Below are 19,283 nucleotides of genomic sequence, written 5' to 3' on the forward strand. Positions count from 1 at the left end.
AATTTGCTGATCAAAATTTGGTAAATTGAATCAAGCAGAAAAAAAAAACTTTCATAACCATTTAATCAGTTGTACATATTTTTCAGGCACCATGTTTGCTATTGCCTTCATAATTGAAGAAAGGAAAAGGAGGGTAAAATAAATCATGGAGCTTCCATTATTTCCAAGTAAGCTCAAAAGCTTTACCTGTCAGATGTTAGTTTTAGTTCTTTGTCTTCCTCTCTCGTCTCTTCAATATTTCTGTCTATTGATTGGAAACTTTATTAACAGTTTGCAAAAAGTACAAAGGTACAGTTAGAGCATACAATAATGCTAAAAGGATAACCCTGAAGTCTCGTTTCCATTGTGGTCCTGTGCATTCAATTCATCAAGACATACTGTATAAAGACATACAATACTATACAATAAATCATCAATACTAGGAGCAGTAAAAGTATATTTACAGAAAACAACAAATTAAGGGTTAATTTATTTTGGCAAGCTAGAAGACTTCTCTAGGTCCAGTTACAAATTGCAGACAGGTGCTCTTTTATGGCGGGTTTAAAGGATTTCCATGTGTCTTACATTTGTTTATCACTTTGACTCATCACGATTCCATCATAGCCGTGGATGCCGCATTTCCTGCCGGCCACCTCACAAGCATAGGTCAGGGCTTCCTGTACACTTCCCCCTTCAGAAAAAGCAAGAGGAGGTGTTAATGTTGCTTCCATAATCCAAGCTAAATCTCGAATCCCTCGTACTACTATATTGTTGCTGTCGGGTAGAAACCTATATTATTCTACCTTTTTTTCACCCTACTGTGGGTACAGTATGATAAATTTTCTACCCGACAGAGACTATATTAATGTGTGTGTGTGTGTGTGTGTGTGTGTGTGTGTGTGTGTGTGTGTGTGTGTGTGTGTGTGTGTGTGTGTGTGTGTGTGTGTTGAATGGCCCACATAAAGGATATGTATACAGATACATGAATTAAATGCATTTAATTTACTTTTGTTTATCCCTTTTTTGTACAGGTGATGGGTTTTTATTTAATATATACAGGAACATATTTTGGTTGAAAAGTCAACAGGAATATAAAACGTGAATAAAATGTTGGGGATAAAACTTACTTAATGAGGTCTTAACATGTTTTGACTCAATAAAGTATAAAAAAGCAGGTGACTCCAGGTAAACTCCACTAGTCTAGAATTGCTCACCATTAGACAGAGTATAGATGACTGCTGCGTTGAAGGTGTCCCCTGCTCCCAGCGTGTCAACCAGCGCTTCAGGGGGAAAGGCATCCGAGTGGACGACCGAGCCGTCAGGACCCATGGCGTCAGCACCTTTCTCTGCCCAAGCACAGATAAGAATGGCCCTGTGGGTGGCCAGGATGGATATACCAAACGATTATTATACCTAAAGAAACTAAACGATTATACAAAACTAACCAAATTCTAATGGAAATCCAAGGCACTCTGTTTCAGTGAAGCTTAAAACGCCTTTATTTATGGCTTCAGCTAGGCAAAAAGAAAGGTTAAAATTAAAGAATCTATTGGGCCCTGATAAAGGCTTGACAGCCATTGGTCGTTTTTTAGCCTTTTTTGCCCAGCTGATGCCATTAAAATTAAGGCTTTTTAAACTTCACTGAGAGCCTTGAATTTCCTTTGTTTATCTATTGTCGAACCCTCTCCAAAGAGCACCTTTTTGCAGTTTTTGAGATAACCCACACGGGCCACGCAGCGCTTCTTCTTCTTTGTATTAAACAAATTCTAAACTAGGCGAATGCACAGCACAGCACGATTGGTTCTTGTCGTGTGTTACGGCTGCCTAATGACGTAAAGTTATTTCCGCTCCAGACCGGATCAGAACACCCATAATGTGGTATTGATCCCCCAGGCTACCTGTCTGGTAGGAATCAAACTGTAGTCTGGTGTTGAGAAGTACTCACCCTTTCTTCACCCTGCTGTAGAGGCCCCTGACGGCCGCCTCGGCTGAGTGGAACCCAAAGTGCACGGCCACGTCCTTACTCACAAACACCTGGTTACGGAAGAACAAGGGAATTCAATGCAATGAAGGATACCAGAGAGCAGGCATTGTGACGTACCATAACACTCATTTAGGCATTTACAATTTAGGCATTTAGCAGATGCTCTTAATCCAGAGTGATTTACACAAATAAACTGTACATTGAAACTATACCAACTACAGGATGCCAGCAGGTCAACACATGAACTTGACATCTGTCAATATGCCATCTAAATGACCTTTTAACCATTGCTGTGAATATGAATTGATGTTTATGATCAGCATTATTAAGTGTTTGCAACAGGGCATGCGGTTGAGAGGACTCGTACCACATCTCCGTGGGGAAACAGCTGATACAGAGGCTCTCTCGTCTTCTCTATCTCCACGGAGATGGTGATTCTGTGTTGCTGTGACAATGGGTTGTTATGCAGCACCACCTGCTGGATCATCTGCACCTGCTCCTCTGCATTACGGCCCTGAAAACGTACCGTTTGGATCAAATGGTTATTTAACTAACATCACATTTTCAATGTAGCATGGACCAACACATGGAATTAGTTATAAAATTAACCCTACAGCAGGGGTCTTCAAAGTTTTTCAGGCCAAGGACCACCTTAGCTGAGAAAGAGATGACGCAGTGTTGTCACTGCGTCATCTACATGTTGTATAGAATTGGTGTTGCTGATTAAACTTGGTCATAGCGTCATAGACTTGTTTGCCAGCACCATCATCAGGGTTGTGTAACATTGTGTTCGATTCAAATTAATGACAGTTAACCACTTAAACCCTCAATACTTCGAAAACTTGTACTAAGGCTCACACCTGCACAACAGATTGTTGTATAGCTGATGCATGAGACTTGTTGACTGATGCAAGCTCGCAATTAATTTCCAATGGGAGTCACATGGTGACATACAACGGTTTGACACAACAAAAATGTTGTGTCAAACCATGTGACTTCCATTGGAAATGCATTGCGAGCTTGCATCAGTCAACAAGTCTCATGCATCAGTTATACAACAATCTGCTGTGAAGGTGTCAGTACCCGGAAATTAATTCCATTTGATCAACACTCACTTTCTTGTTTCCGATCGAGGCGACTCGTTGTGCTCTGCGGGGCAACTTGGAATACTTTTATTAGCGTGACGTGAGCAAGGAAATATTTCGTTTTGTTGTTACTTTTGGGTCAATTTATTAATTTATGAAGTAGCCGTGTAATAAGCGAGACAATGTATGGCTAGGTGTTTATAGATAAATAACCCTGTTGGTGATTTATCTATCAACATTGACCACCTAGCCATACATTATCCCTTACATATATCTCTTATGTTTATTCTCATGAACACATAACGAAGAAGAGGACGCACATCCAATCCCAAAGATAGGCCGGCGCTGAGCGGGAAATGAAAGACTAGGAAAAACTAAAGAAAAAACAACACTCTTCATCAGACTGAGTCTGATGGAGTGTTAACTTTAAATGTTATTCTTGTGAACTAAAAATAAAAGGTTTACAATGCAAAGTGTCTAGCAAATACACTTTACACATTGCTGTATGCCATTCTGATTTCACTAGCAATGGTGACACAGATCTTGGAATACATTAATTGTATTAATTTTAGTTTACCATGGTGGTGAAGGTTTCCTGTGCCCCTCCCTCATAAGGTAAGTGCTTTACTGTTGTCACCCTAATGACTTTAAACAAGCCCAGTAGCAACTACTCGGTACTCACCTCCCAGTGAATCCATTTGTACTGACTGAGGTCCACCTTGGAGAAATCTGCTACTGACACATCTGGTAGGTTCCTGGTGGGAGGAGGGGGGATGGAGAGAGAGAGAGAGAGAGAGAAAATAATATATATAAGTAAACACACAGGCCTGATTTTCAAACAATAGGATTCAACCATAATTTTCTACCAAACCAAACAGAATAGTATAACTTCATTGAATGGAATATAAAGTATCGGAACAGAATGCAACGCAACTAGGACACAAAAGCCAAGTGAACATCAGAAGAAGAATTGAATGGGAAAAACATGCTTTGTATTCATTTTTAATTACTGTACCTGTAACTTCCTTAAATCATGAACCACAAAACAATCAGATTATATTTCATGCTGCCACACCTCGATCATGATGATTCTTAGTGCTGTAGTGATTTATTTCCATGTTTCTGACATTATTTGACAGACACAACTTGACAATTTGTCATGAAGGAACTGTGGCAAAACATAAAATAAACATGTTTTATCAGTGCTGAATCTACTGACACACCAATGTTAAAGGAGTCAATTACACACCCCATGAAGCCTTGAATTCAGGGGAGATTATTTATTTATTATTATTTATTCCTTAGCCAATAATTCCTTGCTGCTCAGTACCAGAGACTCATCAAATTATTGGCTCAGGAATTGGACCACAAAAACAAAAAAAAACTCAAGGCTTCATGGGGTGTGTAATTTTTATTGTGTGAACTACTCCTTTAATGTAGTAATGGCCGTATAATTACGGTAAAATTACTCCCACACCACTACAGAGGGACTGCTACAGTGTTGGCTACTAACTAATCTGGTCCTGCACCTACACTACTATCATGTTGGTCAAGCAATCATCTCTCTTCGCCAGAGTTAAGGCTTCGAGAGAGCGTGCCGGTTTCACTGCATGCAACGGACACAGATATTTTAGACCCCCATCTTGATCCCTCTGTGTTGGGAAATTACAGACCAATTTCCAATCTCCCCTTTCTGGGCAAGGTAATAGAAAAAATCATCTTTCTCCAACTAGACATTTTTCTGCAGAACAATAATATACATAATACATTTCAATCCGGTTTCAGAAAAGGGCACAGCACTGAAACGGCACTTTGATCACAAGTAATCAATGATCTCAGGGTATCCGCCGACAAGAAACATGTGTCCGTTCTACTACTCCTGGACTTAACGGCCGCTTTCGATACAATTGATCACTCAATTTTAATACAACGTCTCGAGCACTTGATAGGCCTCTCAGGCACGGCCTTATCCTGGTTCTCCTCATACTTATCAGGAAGAAGCTATTTTGTCAGCCTAGCCGACTTTGTATCGGACACGCACAATATTGATTCCGGTATTCCACAGGGCTCAATCCTTGGTCCTCTATTGTTCTCCCTCTATATATTGCTGCTGGGAGAACTCATTAGCGCCCTCGGAGTGAATTACCACTTCTATGCGGACGATACGCAGCTGTATCTTTCCGTAGCCCCTGATGACCCCTCTGCCCTTGACCCACTGCTATCCTGTCTGTCCAACATTAAATGCTGGATGAGTGAGAACTTCCTCCAACTGAACGAGGATAAGACAGAAGTTCTTATAATTGGCTCTAATGAGCAAAAAGAATTGATAAAAAATAAACTCGGTAACCTAAATGTAGGAAGTAAGTCGACAGTAAAGAACCTAGGGGTTATTATCGATTCAGATCTTAATTTTAATGCGCACATTAATCAAGCTACCAAGACAGCTTTCTTTCATCTTCGAAACATCGCACGTATAAGAGCATATTTATCTTTAAATGATGCTAAAACATTGGTCCATGCTTTTGTATTTTCTCGATTAGATTATTGTAATGCCCTCCTCTCAGGCCTGCCAAAGAAATCGACGGATAGACTCCAACTTGTTCAAAATGCGGCTGCTAGAGTGTTAACGAGAACTAAAATGAGAGAACACATTACTCCAGTTCTAACATCACTGCACTGGCTCCCAGTGGTTTTTAGAATAGATTTTAAAATTCTTTTACTCGTTTATAAATCCCTAAATGGTCTTGCACCTTCGTACCTCCGTGACTGCCTACCTAGATATGTCCCTAACCGCCCCCTCAGGTCCTCCACTGCTGGCCTGCTTGAAGTGCCTAAAAAAATGTGCACAAAAAAATATGGTGAGGCAGCTTTTTGCTTCTACGGCCCAACAGCCTGGAATAAATTACCATTCCAGCTCAGACACGCACCCTCTGTAGACATTTTTAAATCTCAACTCAATACTCACCTCTTCACTCTTGCTTTTAGTTGAGTTTTAATATCTGCGTTCCTACTCTGTCCTGACTGATTTGCTGCATGTTGTGTTTTTATTTATTTTTTCTCTATGTTTTTATACTTTTATTTTGTTCTTTGCCATTGTTCTATCATTTTAACTACTTGACTGTGTTTTATTGTATTCTATTTTTGTGTCCTGCCCTGTGAAGCACTTTGAGCTGCATTTATGTATGAAAGGTGCTATACAAATAAATAAAGTTTATTATCTACTAGTAAGTGATTAAGAAATCACTGCCACATTTAATACTTTAAAAAATAGTCTTTCCAAAGATGTACAAAATAGCAGAAATAGTTGATCTACAAGCTTACATGTCACTTTTTGTGACGTGTTGTAAGCTTGTAGATCTGCTATTTCTGCTTTTTTAAAATTGGACACGATTGACGATAACACAAAAATAATTGCGATTATCTCAAATAATTAATGCGACATACTGTACTAGCGTCATGTCCAGGGGGTGTACTTGTACATACTGTACATCAAGCTGCCTCACGCTACAGAAACAGGAGATAGGATCCTGCCCTATGGGCCTCATGGCTCGGCAAGGCTACTTACTTACTCTCAAATAATTGTAAGAAAATGTATGTAATAATTGCGACAGTAATCAGATTTGGGCTCGCTTTGGCCAACCCCAGTTTGACCTATCCTCCTCGAAAGAGAATGCACTGTCCAAAACATTCTTCCATAAGATCCACACAAGCGGCCAACAGTCCAGCCTCGATGCATTACCCTCCATTGGCCCTGATGTCTCCCAGGACTGCTCATAAATCACAATCCTCTAGCCTTCACCACTATTAAGGATTACCTGACAGCCATATCAGCCTGTCATGTGGGATTTGCAGACTTGACCCAGGGTCTGCCGAGTATCTAAGCGTCTGGTCCAATCGTGGGATCGCCTTCATTTCGGCAAAGTGAGTCAGTGGTAGTGCACTCCAGAGTGTAGACAGTTTGCATAGGGTTGTCTAATAAGTGAGGATTAAGACCCATCCTTTAATATAAACAAAAAAAAACTGAAATAAAAATATTTAATGAAAATGTATAAAACACTGGTTGAAACATTACGCACGTTTAAAATGCATCATTGTTTTCATGACTATAATTTGGGAAGCTTATTGCTTTGTACTACGCACCACGTTTCAAGCTTTTAACTGTATATGGATAGGATCCAAGTCCTCAGAAGGTCTGATCAGTTGTTTATTTCATGGGCTCCTAATAGCAAAAGCAATGTCTCTCCTAGTGGATTGTATAACTCTTTTATTAAAATGTTATCCCTCGATTTTGTAACCCATTTTTTCACCCCTGTGCCAATTATCTAATGTGATCCTGGGCTCTCTACACACCCTCCGCCAACCTAGTCCCCATATATGGGGACTGCCTGAGTGTCCAAGTTGCTCCTTTACACGTGACAGGGGGGAGTTTCCCTGGTTGGACGTAGCGTGTGGAAGGAACACGTTATTCCAACCAGTTCCTTTCCCCCCCATCAGGCTGGCCAGGGGGGGATTGTATAACTCAAAGTCCACTGTCAATAAACCTTTACAATGTTGCACAGGGAATCAAACGTGTGGCCTTTCAGCAACAGGACTGTCTTTCTCTCTCCCTCAGTTCTCTGCAGTGGTTTAGCCGTCTCCATTAGATCCCGGTGATGAAATCATCATGTAATGCTTCGTTATCACTTTTATGGCGTCATTCTGCACTTGGGTCAAACAGTACTATTTATACATGGTTGTGTGTGTGTTTTAACTGCCATGGAGTGCCAGAAGGGTGGGGTTTACCACATACAGCAGTTTATCACTTTGTTTCCTTTCTACACAATTGGTTTAAAACTACTATCATTATTTAGTCAAAAATGAATATTACCATTAGCACATTTAGACACCTCAAAAATGTATTGTTTCCAACTGCTTTCATGTATTCTGGGTTTCTTTTAGAATCTAACCAAATCTTTTACAATTCTACTGATTACAGTAGAATCTACAGTTCTACACTTCTGGTTGAAAATCTCATTTTAGATGTCAGGTATAAGTGTATCTCACCCCTGAGGCACTACATTGCACTAAAACAGTGGTTCTCCACTTTGATGTAGGGGGAGTCCCCAAATGACAGTGAAGTGAAAATGAAATTAAAATGACTTTAAAGACCTTTTTAATACCTCAAAACAAAAGACCATTACTGCATCAAAAGTAATCAACAAACTATACAATACAAACTGGTGAAACATTGGCCAAATTGTCAAATAATCTAAGAAATAGGCCAAAAGAATTGAGAATGTCTACAAGTCTCACAATGCGAGGCGTACGTTGTGAGCTTGTAGAGATATTAACAGAGTCAAACAAAATGTAATGCCTCAACTTTTGGGGGGTCGCAGCCTAAAAGGTTGAGAACCACTGCACTAAAACCCAAACACAAGTATTTGTAATGTACTATTTGACGCCACACGTGACCCCTCCTTCCCATCGGCTCTGTCTTACATGTCAGAGAGCAGGACGGTGCGCGAGCCGGTGGTGGGACACACCACGCAACACGCACAGGGGGTCTCGCCCACCTGCTGCCAGGCCACGGCAGATATGTCCACCCCTCGCCGGGAGAAATCCCCAACAATGAAACTATGGCAGCAAGACAGCAAGGAGAACAAAAAGAGAGAGCAAGAGACAAGATTGAAAGAGTGCAAGAATGCAAAAGAGAGCAAAGGAAGAGCCACTTCATCGGATCCGAGGTCTCATGAATAAAGCAGCCGCTCGGATGACCTTGGATCCGTTTGGAAGAGATTAGTAGTATAGGTTAGTATAATAAAACGAATCGTCTCTGTCGGGTGGAAACCTCATCATGTCCAAAACTGTTACTTTTCAGGACTCAAATTCAAAAGATGCAAAAGCAACGGATCTACACGTTCCAAACGCGTCGCTTCACGCCACGTTTCAAGCTTGTGGATCAGCTACTTTTGTGTGACGCTGTAGTATGATCAGGTAGGGCGTTAATTTATGAACATTAGGAGGTTTCTGCCCGACAGCAACAATATCCTTATAAAACAATGAATAAAACATCATTATCATCAGGAGCATTTAAAATGATAATGATGATGATGATGATGGAGATTGTACAGATTCGAAAGAGCACTTATCCCAGTTCCAGTCAAACCAGCAGGGGACGGAAGTAAGAAGGCATCGCTGGGAGACAGAAGTAAGACCCCATTTACCTAGAAAGGGACCAAGTGTGTTAGTATGGCTCCACCTAGAGAGCACGCTAGGGACCACAACACCAGTGGAGCAAAAACCAAGGATTATAGCAGGAACAACTCAAGATTTTACATGCAAAAAAGGACACACAGTAGCACGAAAGAACACATTTTGCACACTTGGATTTACACGCGCACGCACACGCACACGCACACAGACCTGTTCATGTGTAGGATAGTACGACTGCCCGTGGTGACGTTGCTGATAACGACGGATGCTGGGAAGGAGCACTGAGCATGCTCAGACAGGAGAGAGATGTCGATGTTGTACTTCTGGAAGTCATTGAGAACAAAGCTACACCACGAACACAAAGGACCACGTCAGACAGACAAGACGGACGGACGGACGGACGGACGGACGGATGGACGGACGGACGGACAGACAGACAAGACAAACAAGACAGACAGACTGGGACACACAGACAGACAGACAGACAGACAGACAGACAGACAGACAGACAGACAGACAGACAGACAGACAGACAGACAGACAGACTGGGACAGAGAGAGACAGAGAGAGACAGAGAAAGACGGAGGAGAGAGGAAAAGACATCAGAAGGCAAAAGAAAGACAGAAACAGTGCAAAATGGAGAAAAGAACCCGTAGCAAGGTAGAAGGAGGGAGACAAAGGGCAATAAAGGAGTAGATAAAACACAATGATACAGAAAGCAGGGAAATAAATATTGAACATATCAATCAGAACTCCGTCATGATTCTTCAGGAAATGTTCAAAAGAAAAGGGAACACTGTGAGACTCCAGAGACTGGCTGCTTGGAGAGAAGTGGAAGCTGTTAATAAACAACCAAATAACACAGCTTCAATCATTATAATTTCCTGAGTGTCCAAAGTCATATCAAATCAAAATGAATATCAATATCAGATATATCCATCAACCTGTCAGGGTCACCTAACAGGTCAGGTAATGTATAATGTAGGGTGTTGGTGTTATGTCACCACTGTTAGAAGATGTGTATAGTTAGTTAGTATGCAGGCAGGGGTCTTCACCAATCACGGGAAATCTCAAGTATACAGCTTTTCTTCATTTATTCATTTTTTGAGGGCCTATAAACAGCTATAGTGTAGACACAAACATTAAATGCCAATGATAATGAATTCAGAATTTATTATGTGTCTGACATTATTCTGATAATATTCCCTGATTAGCAGAGCAGATTAGGCCAACCTTTTCCTAAGTGACAGTTAGTTAGTTAGCAGTATTAAACGTACTCACTCAGCCACAGGCCCGGGGGCTAGGGACCCCATGAACGCACACGGAGCCCCGAGAAGCGACAGCACGGTGCAGGAGTTGGACGCGTTCCCACCTCGCTGCCATCGCTGGGATGAACACCTACAGCAGCACATATGAATGCAAGGGATTTATTACTGAATGAACCACTACAATGGCAGTGTAAATCCTAACCACAGCAGGCCAGCTGGTCAATATTGTAGACTGAAACCGCTGACATGCTGAATTTTGTGACAACTACAATATATTTTATTATAGGCCTATATACATAATATGTTTGGGTAGCTACTAGCTAGGGTACGATTTCAGCCAGGAGAGAGAACCCCTCAGCTTGATTTTTAATAGTGTTCCAGGTAATTTCACTTCAATGTCCTGTCTGAGTTCTATAATCCTGATAAAATTGGTATGATGAGTCCTGAAAATGCTTTAATAAAGAACTGGAGAGACAGGGAGACTCCTGTTACTGAACAAACACTCTAGCAATGTAAAGTTATTTAACACATATTTTAACCAAAGAAAATCACTTTAACCTACTTTAATGACTCAACTAATAATGTGGTCTCATCTTGTTTTCCCAAAACAGTAGTACGCCACAGCGACCTCTAGAGTCACAGAATTCAATAGGTCAACAATTTCGATACACCTGGAATCTCGTAGAAGTCAGTAGGCTAGGGACTAGTACCTACTCACTCAGTGCACAACTGCAAAACAAACCATAAAGATCCTGCGCAGTGGCAGTGGCTTTCACGAAGGGCCACCCATACACATGATCATCGCCTTTGCAAAAAAATAATAATAATACATAATAATAATTCCCTATATCATAATCGGCTACCGGGTAGTTCATCAAATCCGAGTTGTGCCAATGCAACTACTGTTGCTCACGCAGTCCATTGACTGACTGTCGATCATGGATTGAATATCAACCACAGAAACAGCTGTTTCGATCATTATTTTGTTGCCCAAACCTGCTGTCTGTGTCCTCTTCCGGGTATCTGTCCACCACATTAATGATGTCCAAACATACCAGACCGATGCTGAGGATCTTCTTGTCGCCCATGTTGTTCTGTGTGTCTGACAGTGACACTTGGCATCCGAATCGTTTGGACTTTGGACAAGGGATCTCTCATTATCTGTCTTTAGCATAGCAATGGGTTCGGCTTTGTTGTTGTACGTACGGAAATGGCCGAGCTCACCCGAAGGTTAATAACAACGGGTTGTACAGGTTGTACTGTTGCAACAGTTGTACAGTACACGATATTATTGTAGTGTACTGTGTTATGGTGTTCGTGATAAAGTTTCCTCCGAGGTGGAAAGTAGCAAAGTAGGCTACATTCCATTTCAACGTCTCAGAGGCAAATTGGCCTATTATACTTTTACTACACTAATTATTTAACTTTAGTTACTAGTTTGTATATATATTGATATTACAACACATTATTCAGCCACAATGCCACATGTATTTTCAAAATAGTGTATACATTTTAAAACTTCACCATGAGTAGTTTTACTTTTGGTACTTTTTAGTATATTTTTATGCCAATACTTTTGGCATACTTTTTAAGTGGTGCAACCACTTCATTACGTAGCTTTGTGTGTGCCTGCCTGGCTGTGTCTGAGCATGAAAATAGCATTTGGTTGGTTTTCATAACCAAGTGTCACTGTTGTGCAGCCTAACACACACATTAACTGATATATGATGATTCCAGGTGTATCAGTACAGTACAGTACACTACAGTACAGTACAGTAGAGGGACCCCCTGGGGACCCTCACACGGTAACTGTCATTTCTCAACCATTTCGGACGCGGGGCGGCTCGCCGGAACTGGCCTGGCCCCCTGGGCGTGTTCCTGGGGGTCTGGATGTTCCGGGGACCCCCACGCGGTGACTCTGTCATTTCTCGACCGTTTTGGACGCGGGGCGGCTCGCTGGAACCAGGCCGGCACCCTGGGCGCATTCCTGTGGGTCTGGAATTTCCGGGGACCCCCACATGGAGTTGCACCACTTACTTCACACAGGTGTGATTTTTAAATTCAGAATACCAGACTTTTACATGTAGCCTAACAGAGTATTTCTAGATTGTGGTATCGATAATTGTACTTAAGTATTGTTATTTTGTCTATTTTGTTCAATTATTCCTCACACTGATAAATGTGTGAGTCTTCCATAAAAATCATTCTGGATAAACAAGATTGTGAAAACAAGTCTATTTATTTCATTCATTTATTACTCGTTTTTCTTTTTTATAATAATAATAATAATAATAATAATAATAATAAAAAGATTACGGACAGTTTTTACAAGTAATTTCTTTTTTTTTACCAAGATGTATACATCGGCAAGTTACAAGTTCAAAATCACCTAGAGAAAAGTCAAATTTACACAGATCATTGGATCAGTATGTTCAGCGACCCAGTGCATACTATTTTCCTTTATAAACAAGAGCACAAACATTGTGTTTTCCAAAGAACAAACAAAAAAACAGACAGAGTAGACTATCATTGTGAAAGAGTGACATACATGCTATCATCTGGTTTATAAGCACACTGTCGAGACCCAGATTATCTCCATATTACCAATGAGAGTATTGGTTAATGAAAGGCCATAGTCAGTCCAATAATTAGCACACTACAAGCCTCAGACATTTGAGACTTTCTGTAAGCGATACAGCAAACCATAGGCCTAGGGTTGGGATCCTTTAGGATTTTAACGATTCCGGTTCCTTAACAATTCCCTATTAAAGGTCCGATTCCTTAAGGGTTCCCTTTAATGATTCTTATAGGGGGTTCCAAATGGACCCTAGCTAGTGTACAAATGGAAGAAAATGGACCCCCATAATCCATAGGGGTCCATTTGGTTCCATTTGTACAGTTATTGTGGTCGTTGAAATGTAAAGGTTTGAGATGAGAACCACCAGTATTATTGTAATTGTATAGCAGACGTGAAGTCCACATACCTGCTCCTTACAGTGTGATAAAACCGGTTCTATAAACAGTCCCAATGTGATGGAACTGATTCCGGTTCCTCCGATTCCAGATCATCCCAACCCTACTAGGCCATGAAATATTATCATTATGAGTGACTACAATTTTACAATGAAATGCTTTTGACTTAAGTCAATAGAGCACAAACCCAAGGGTTATGAACTGCGCTGTGACTAAACATATGCTTACAAGACAGTACAGGGTCAGTCAGACTATATCAAACAATGGTAAGGCACCACATACATGCTCTCATCATGTTCATAAGCACACCGAAGATGAAACAAACGGCTTGTAAAAGTGTAAACTATGAACTTGAATAACAGTCTCCTTTTCTTCTCCATTATATTCTAATGCTTTTGAAATAAGTCACCAGTGGGTATATTACAAAATATGTACATTACTAACAGAATGTTTCTGATTAATACTGGAATCTCTTGCCTGTTATCTCACTGCAAACAATAAGCCCAACGCTATTATTCAATTTCTGTCAACCAACTAATGGATTACAGGAATAGACTTTGCAATTTTAACAGTTTGCCAATTTAACTTCAATTACCATCATAGCCCACAAGAGGGAGCAAAGATATTGACCCCTGACTAGGGACTGTGATATTCTTCAAGTGTTCTTGAAAAATATATATGCTTGGCTTGGTGTGTAAAAGAGGACCCGTATCCCTTACACTTTAAGGGTTGTGTATCATGAAATAATTTTACATTTCTATCTACTGTAGAACAGCTCATATTAAAAAGCTGTTGGTGTTCATGAATTTAAGTGCTACAGTCATGCCGGGGGGGGGGGGGGGGGGGTTCAATATTTGCAATTTTCATTAAAGTACCTAGCCCGTTTAGCATCTGTATTAAAACAGGTGAATGGGTTTTCAAAGTCTTCCAAATTTTGTTCTACGGCTGTCCTCCAAGGAACTCTTGCAGGAAATAGTGCGAGTACATTATACTTCATTTGGGCATGCATCTCGTTTGTAAATTCCTCCAGATCACAGACGACTGACGCGACTACATTAGTTGCTGCACCACTCCCTTGTAATTTTGCAACAATAGCTGCACACATGTTTTTGATGTTTCCGGACGGAAGAATTGACCCACTGGTCTCAAAATGTCCCGTATCTGACAAAGACTCGTCAACTAAAGAATTTGGTGCTGTAAATTCCTCGAAATCAATTCCCGAAGGGCCATCGGGAGGAAGCAAATCACACCTCAGAGCCGAATTACTCTCAAGGTAATTTTGAACCTGAAGACTAGTGTCTACATCCATATTTCTAAATCCAGAATATGCGCTAAACTGTGTTCTACATGTTTCTTGTGCGCGTATCAATCTGCTTTTTGGGTTGGGACAAAAGCCATGGTCAAATCTCAGATGTGTTAGGAGTGACTGACTATTTGTATACAACGCTTGACATTTAAAACAAGACAACATCCTAGAGTCGTTGTTCAGTAGTTTTGCCCGCAGCTCTTTTACTCTGGGGGATTCTTTTGTTTTTCCCACATCAATTTTGTAGATGGTTGTCTGAATAAAAGTGTAGAAGTTAAAGAGAGCATCGTCATACGCTAAATTAAAAACAAAGTGAGCTTTGAAAAGCTCATCAAATGCACTGAGGGAACCAACCCCCTGACAGGGGATCAGTTTGTTGTTGACGGCTATGTAGAAGTTGTCAATCTGGCCTTGGCTTCTTCCAACAGCAAGGAGGTATGGCTGTCGCCCTCTTTTCCAAAGATGTTCATCAATGCTGCTACAAGACTATGAAGAAAGAAAAACAAGCATTATTTCCAATTACATCCTAATGATCCTACTAGTCTAGGTCCATGACACAAGCACTCACAGCTTACTCCTCTCACATGGAATAAAGCTAAATTAAATCTCATGACGGAAAATTGAATGATGATGTTTTAGGTATTAACGTTCTAAAACTTATGTTGCTGCTGTTCTACATTCAGCCAAACAAGAAATTTCTGAGACATTCATGTTTTATGGAAGATGCTTCTGAACATGTAGTATTCATTCTATTGCGAGTTAGGCCACTTCAAATACTCTTTAATATTAAAATAACTACAGTAATAGTAAAAAATAGCCGGTCTACCAGCTCACAACATGTCGCGCTGCGGTGAGCTTAGCGTAGACCTGCTATTTATTTTGTGCGTAACATGAAATCAGTCGTGGCGACTGACAACTTTAATACATGCCTCTCATCAATATGTGATACCACATACAGTAATAGCCTATACCTGTTTCATCTCACCTTATGGTGTACCACAAGCCTGTCAGCAGCTTCTGCGGCGCTGATCTTTGAAGCTCTCTTCCCTCCAGGTGGAGGTGGAAGGAGGTGAATGAGCAAAAGCAGGGTGGCCATGTCACTGTCCCAGCCTGAGAATGAGAGAAAGGCATCTATTACTACAACATACAGCATCTGTTAGATTTATTGATTAGAAGACCAGTGGGAGCTAGCTCCACTGATCTCATTCCCCCACATTATTTCAGATTATATTCAATCAATAAATCAATCAATAAATCAATCAGGGACTTTCTAGACGACATTTAAATAAATTATAAGACTTTCTAACAACTCTACAAAATTAATGACGCGTTTTAACTTATGATGAGTTGGCATGCTCTTGTCTGGTTGTACTACCGTAATTTCCCCATCATTAATTTAGTAAAAATTAACAGTATAATATCTCACTGGAATGGTCTTCACTATCCGTTTCATTTTTGGCTGACAACAGGAGCGAGCGCACAGGAGGAGTCAACGTCAGGCCCATGGCTTCTTCAATTATTCTTGGCTTGAATGCAGTGTCCCACCTTTCTAACAACCTAGCGGCCGTTTCAGCATTGAAGAGCAGTGTGATGTCTTGATTTATCTTAAAAAAGAAAATACAAATTAGACAATTATGTTCACAATCTACTATCATAATACCCAACTCCCACCCAACTTACAAGTCCTTTGGTGTCCAGAAATCTGGGGAAGATTTGTATAACATCCATTGTTCTATCTGGGTCGTGGACAAGACCATGCCTGTGATGGAAGGTCTCCTTCATTTTGAGGAAGATCTGAGCTTCATCAGAAGAATGAGCCAAGAAGGCTATGTTCTCTCTCACAGCATCCTCATCAAGGTGCTGGTCCTCCTGGTTGGTAGATCTCTTCAGCGAAGGTCCTCCCAATCCAGAGCAAGTGTCACTCCTCTTGGTGGCACGCTGAGACGTGTTCCTCTGCACTGTCTTAAGTCGCCATGCAAGGTAGCCAGTTCCACTCTCAGCGTCATAGAAATGCTCCTGTAACATTTGCAAAAAACATTTTAAAAGTGTAACTAGGGATGCACCAAATGGGAAATTCTTGTCCGAAACAGAATGCCGAATATAGGAAACCGAAAAGCCGAATGATAAATATTATATTTATTTATTTTGACCAGTTTTTGTACCATTGTTGGCATGGCCGTACCTTTGCTGTAGAGCTACATGATAATGGAAAAATACATGATTACATTTGATCACGTCATCACACAAAACAGTAGTTTACGAAAGGTAACCCTGTTTTTTTGACTATTCGGTTTCAGCTCTAAAATCAACTGAACCAAATACCGAATATATATTCGGTGCATCCCTGATGATAACTACCTGGTCAAACCGTACATGTAATAAATAGATTATACTCACATAGCCTTTATTTGAGAATGGATCCCGCAGCAATGGAAAAAGTGTCACAACACCAAGAGCATATTGCTCTCTCTGGTTCCTTGTAGGAATCCTCCTTGAAAAGCAAAAAACAAGGAATGTGGGTGTAATACACTCAAATGTATTCAATGACATTCAGTTCCAGGAGCATAATATATCTAGAAGATAAATAGAAAAATATATATTTGTGTGTACTACTGTATTATATTCAAAATATGTGAAAAATGTGTGCGTACAAAAAAATACATGTACGCACACACATGCGCGCACACACACAGCCAATAAACACAAGAGTATGAGCACAAAGAAATAAATCACTGCATAAAAGTGATGAATGGGCTTACCCATGCATCTCTATCATGTGCTCGACCAGTATGTTGACAAGAACTCGTCTCGTTTCACTCGATAACATGTTCTTGGTGCTGTATTCAGCGAGAACGGCATCTCCTCCCGCTTTCTGCTTTAAGGCAGCTAGGACCACCTTAAAATGGAGAGTACAACATTAAGAAAACTTTACACACCCACACACACACGCACACACACACACACACACACACACACACACACACACACACACACACACACACACACACACACACACACACACACACACACACACACACTTTAATCCATGTACACACACACACACACACACACACACACACACACACACACACACACTTTAATCCATGTACACACAGAAAAGAAAGAAAGAAAGAAAGAAAGAAAGAAAGAAAGAAGGAAGTCCACTCTACCTCTTTTGCCTCAGATGCTGACAGATCTACCATTAGTGTTTTGGACTTCTTGGGAAGACGTACAGGAGGTCGGTCCAGACCAATAGATGAAAGACTTGACAGAGCATCTGGAGTTGTCATAAATCCTGATACACACCAGTCCATTAGTTCAGTCAGTGGTTCTCAAACCTTTCCATGTCAAGAACCCCAATTGATACAGTTCATCACCCCGTGGACACCATTTGAAAAGATATGCCGGGGACCACCAAAAGAGACCATTTTAAGGCTATATAGCAGAGATTCTGATTATTATATACTGTATGGACCCCCATTTACTGACCTTTTTATCTCTGCGACCCCAATATACACTGTAAAATGAAATCAATGTTAATCTAACTATGTGTTCCATTTGTACACTCTCGGAGTTACAAACCTGGGCCCCCCCTGGAACCCCCTTTAAGGACCACAGAACCACTGCATTAGGTGAGGAAAACACAACTAAATACGAGGGGTGGAAACCAGAATATACCTTCATTGCGGTCTCTGATGGTGAGCATCATGTCAGGCTTCGCCTGAAGTAATTCTTGCAAAACGTCCTCATCCACCTCAGTTTCGGATTCATCGTAAAAGTGCAGGATGGTCTCCGATGGCAGCCCAAACTTATTCTGAACTAAACAACCAAGCATGGATATTAAATCACATCAGGATATAACATTAGTACAGAAAACTAAGAACACGTCATAGAATCATAAAGTGAAAATACTCACCCTCATTATTGAAGTCAGCGTAAGTAAATCCATCATGAAGCTTGAGGAATTTTTTGGAGTTCAGGAATTTAACCTTCACCAGCATGTTTCAAATCTAAAAAGAGAAAATTAGTATTGTCAATGTTACCTGAGGCTAAAATGTCAAATGTGCATATATGTGCAGCGGCACCGGCAACACTTCAGCCACAAAGTATTACTGAAGCGAGAAATCTGCAAAACAGGCGCAGCAGTCTGTACCCCCATGTAGCAGTCAGAAAAATGCTGTGTTATTTGAAGAGGAAAAATAAAAAATATATAAAAAAACGAGGTAGAAGAACATACCATTCATGCAGGATCAGCGATCCCTGCATCCCTTTAATTTCCACATAACAAAACTTTTATGACAACAGCCAAAAGTTAAATTAATATATGTAAGGAAACTGTCACAAATTAATACTGTACATGAAACAGTGGCTCTCAACAGCCTGTGTCGACGGTGGATGGAACAATGTGGTGGATGCGCCTGCTGTTGGTAAGATATTAAGATCCATAAAAAGATATCACACACCTAACACCGGGGGTGTTACCTAACACCCCACAA

General features: G+C 40.7%; 2 protein-coding genes across 3 annotated transcripts in view; both read right to left on the bottom strand.

Moving 5' to 3' along the window:
- Positions 1–46: 46 nt before the first annotated feature.
- Positions 47–11,677, bottom strand: khk (ketohexokinase). Of its 2 annotated transcripts, XM_079497130.1 has the most exons (9): positions 11,505–11,677; positions 10,522–10,638; positions 9,451–9,585; positions 8,527–8,661; positions 3,731–3,803; positions 2,331–2,477; positions 1,925–2,013; positions 1,194–1,351; positions 47–670 (listed from the first exon to the last, which is right to left on the bottom strand). In XM_079497130.1, the coding sequence occupies exons 1-9, from the start codon at positions 11,594–11,596 to the stop codon at positions 561–563; spliced, it is 1,056 nt and encodes a 351-aa protein (XP_079353256.1). In that variant the 5' UTR covers positions 11,597–11,677; the 3' UTR covers positions 47–560. The 2 variants fall into 2 exon arrangements, with proteins under 2 accessions (XP_079353256.1, XP_079353257.1); XM_079497131.1 differs by lacking the exon at positions 8,527–8,661.
- Positions 11,678–13,071: 1,394 nt separating this feature from the next.
- The window catches only part of LOC306919788 (uncharacterized protein), a gene marked incomplete at its 3' end in the record, with an annotated part of 40,958 nt that continues 34,746 nt past the window's right edge, over positions 13,072–19,283 (bottom strand). The window contains exons 2-11 of the mRNA XM_079496338.1: positions 18,704–18,797; positions 18,466–18,606; positions 17,958–18,082; positions 17,547–17,683; positions 17,185–17,278; positions 16,468–16,803; positions 16,214–16,391; positions 15,773–15,897; positions 14,829–15,273; positions 13,072–13,082 (exon numbers count right to left, since the gene is read on the bottom strand). Of these exons, the coding sequence (XP_079352464.1) occupies positions 13,072–13,082; positions 14,829–15,273; positions 15,773–15,897; positions 16,214–16,391; positions 16,468–16,803; positions 17,185–17,278; positions 17,547–17,683; positions 17,958–18,082; positions 18,466–18,606; positions 18,704–18,788 (1,677 nt within the window). The 5' untranslated portion in view covers positions 18,789–18,797. The remainder of the gene's footprint in view (positions 13,083–14,828; positions 15,274–15,772; positions 15,898–16,213; positions 16,392–16,467; positions 16,804–17,184; positions 17,279–17,546; positions 17,684–17,957; positions 18,083–18,465; positions 18,607–18,703; positions 18,798–19,283) is intronic.

The sequence above is a fragment of the Electrona antarctica genome (genome assembly GCF_951216825.1).
Source record: "Electrona antarctica genome assembly, chromosome: 3".
In the NCBI taxonomy this organism is placed as follows: Eukaryota; Metazoa; Chordata; class Actinopteri; order Myctophiformes; family Myctophidae; genus Electrona; species Electrona antarctica.

What these genes read in the sequence shown, in the direction of transcription:
- khk (XM_079497130.1), bottom strand. Translation starts at nt 11,596, where the DNA reads ATGGGCGACAAGAAGATCCTCAGCATCGGTCTGGTATGTTTGGACATC. An exon ending in ACTATCCTACACATGAACAG is followed by an intron (nt 8,662 to 9,450) that starts GTCTGTGTGCGT and finishes TTGCTGCCATAG; the next exon opens with TTTCATTGTTGGGGATTTCT. An exon ending in ACCGTCCTGCTCTCTGACAT is followed by an intron (nt 3,804 to 8,526) that starts GTAAGACAGAGC and finishes TCCTCCCACCAG; the next exon opens with GAACCTACCAGATGTGTCAG.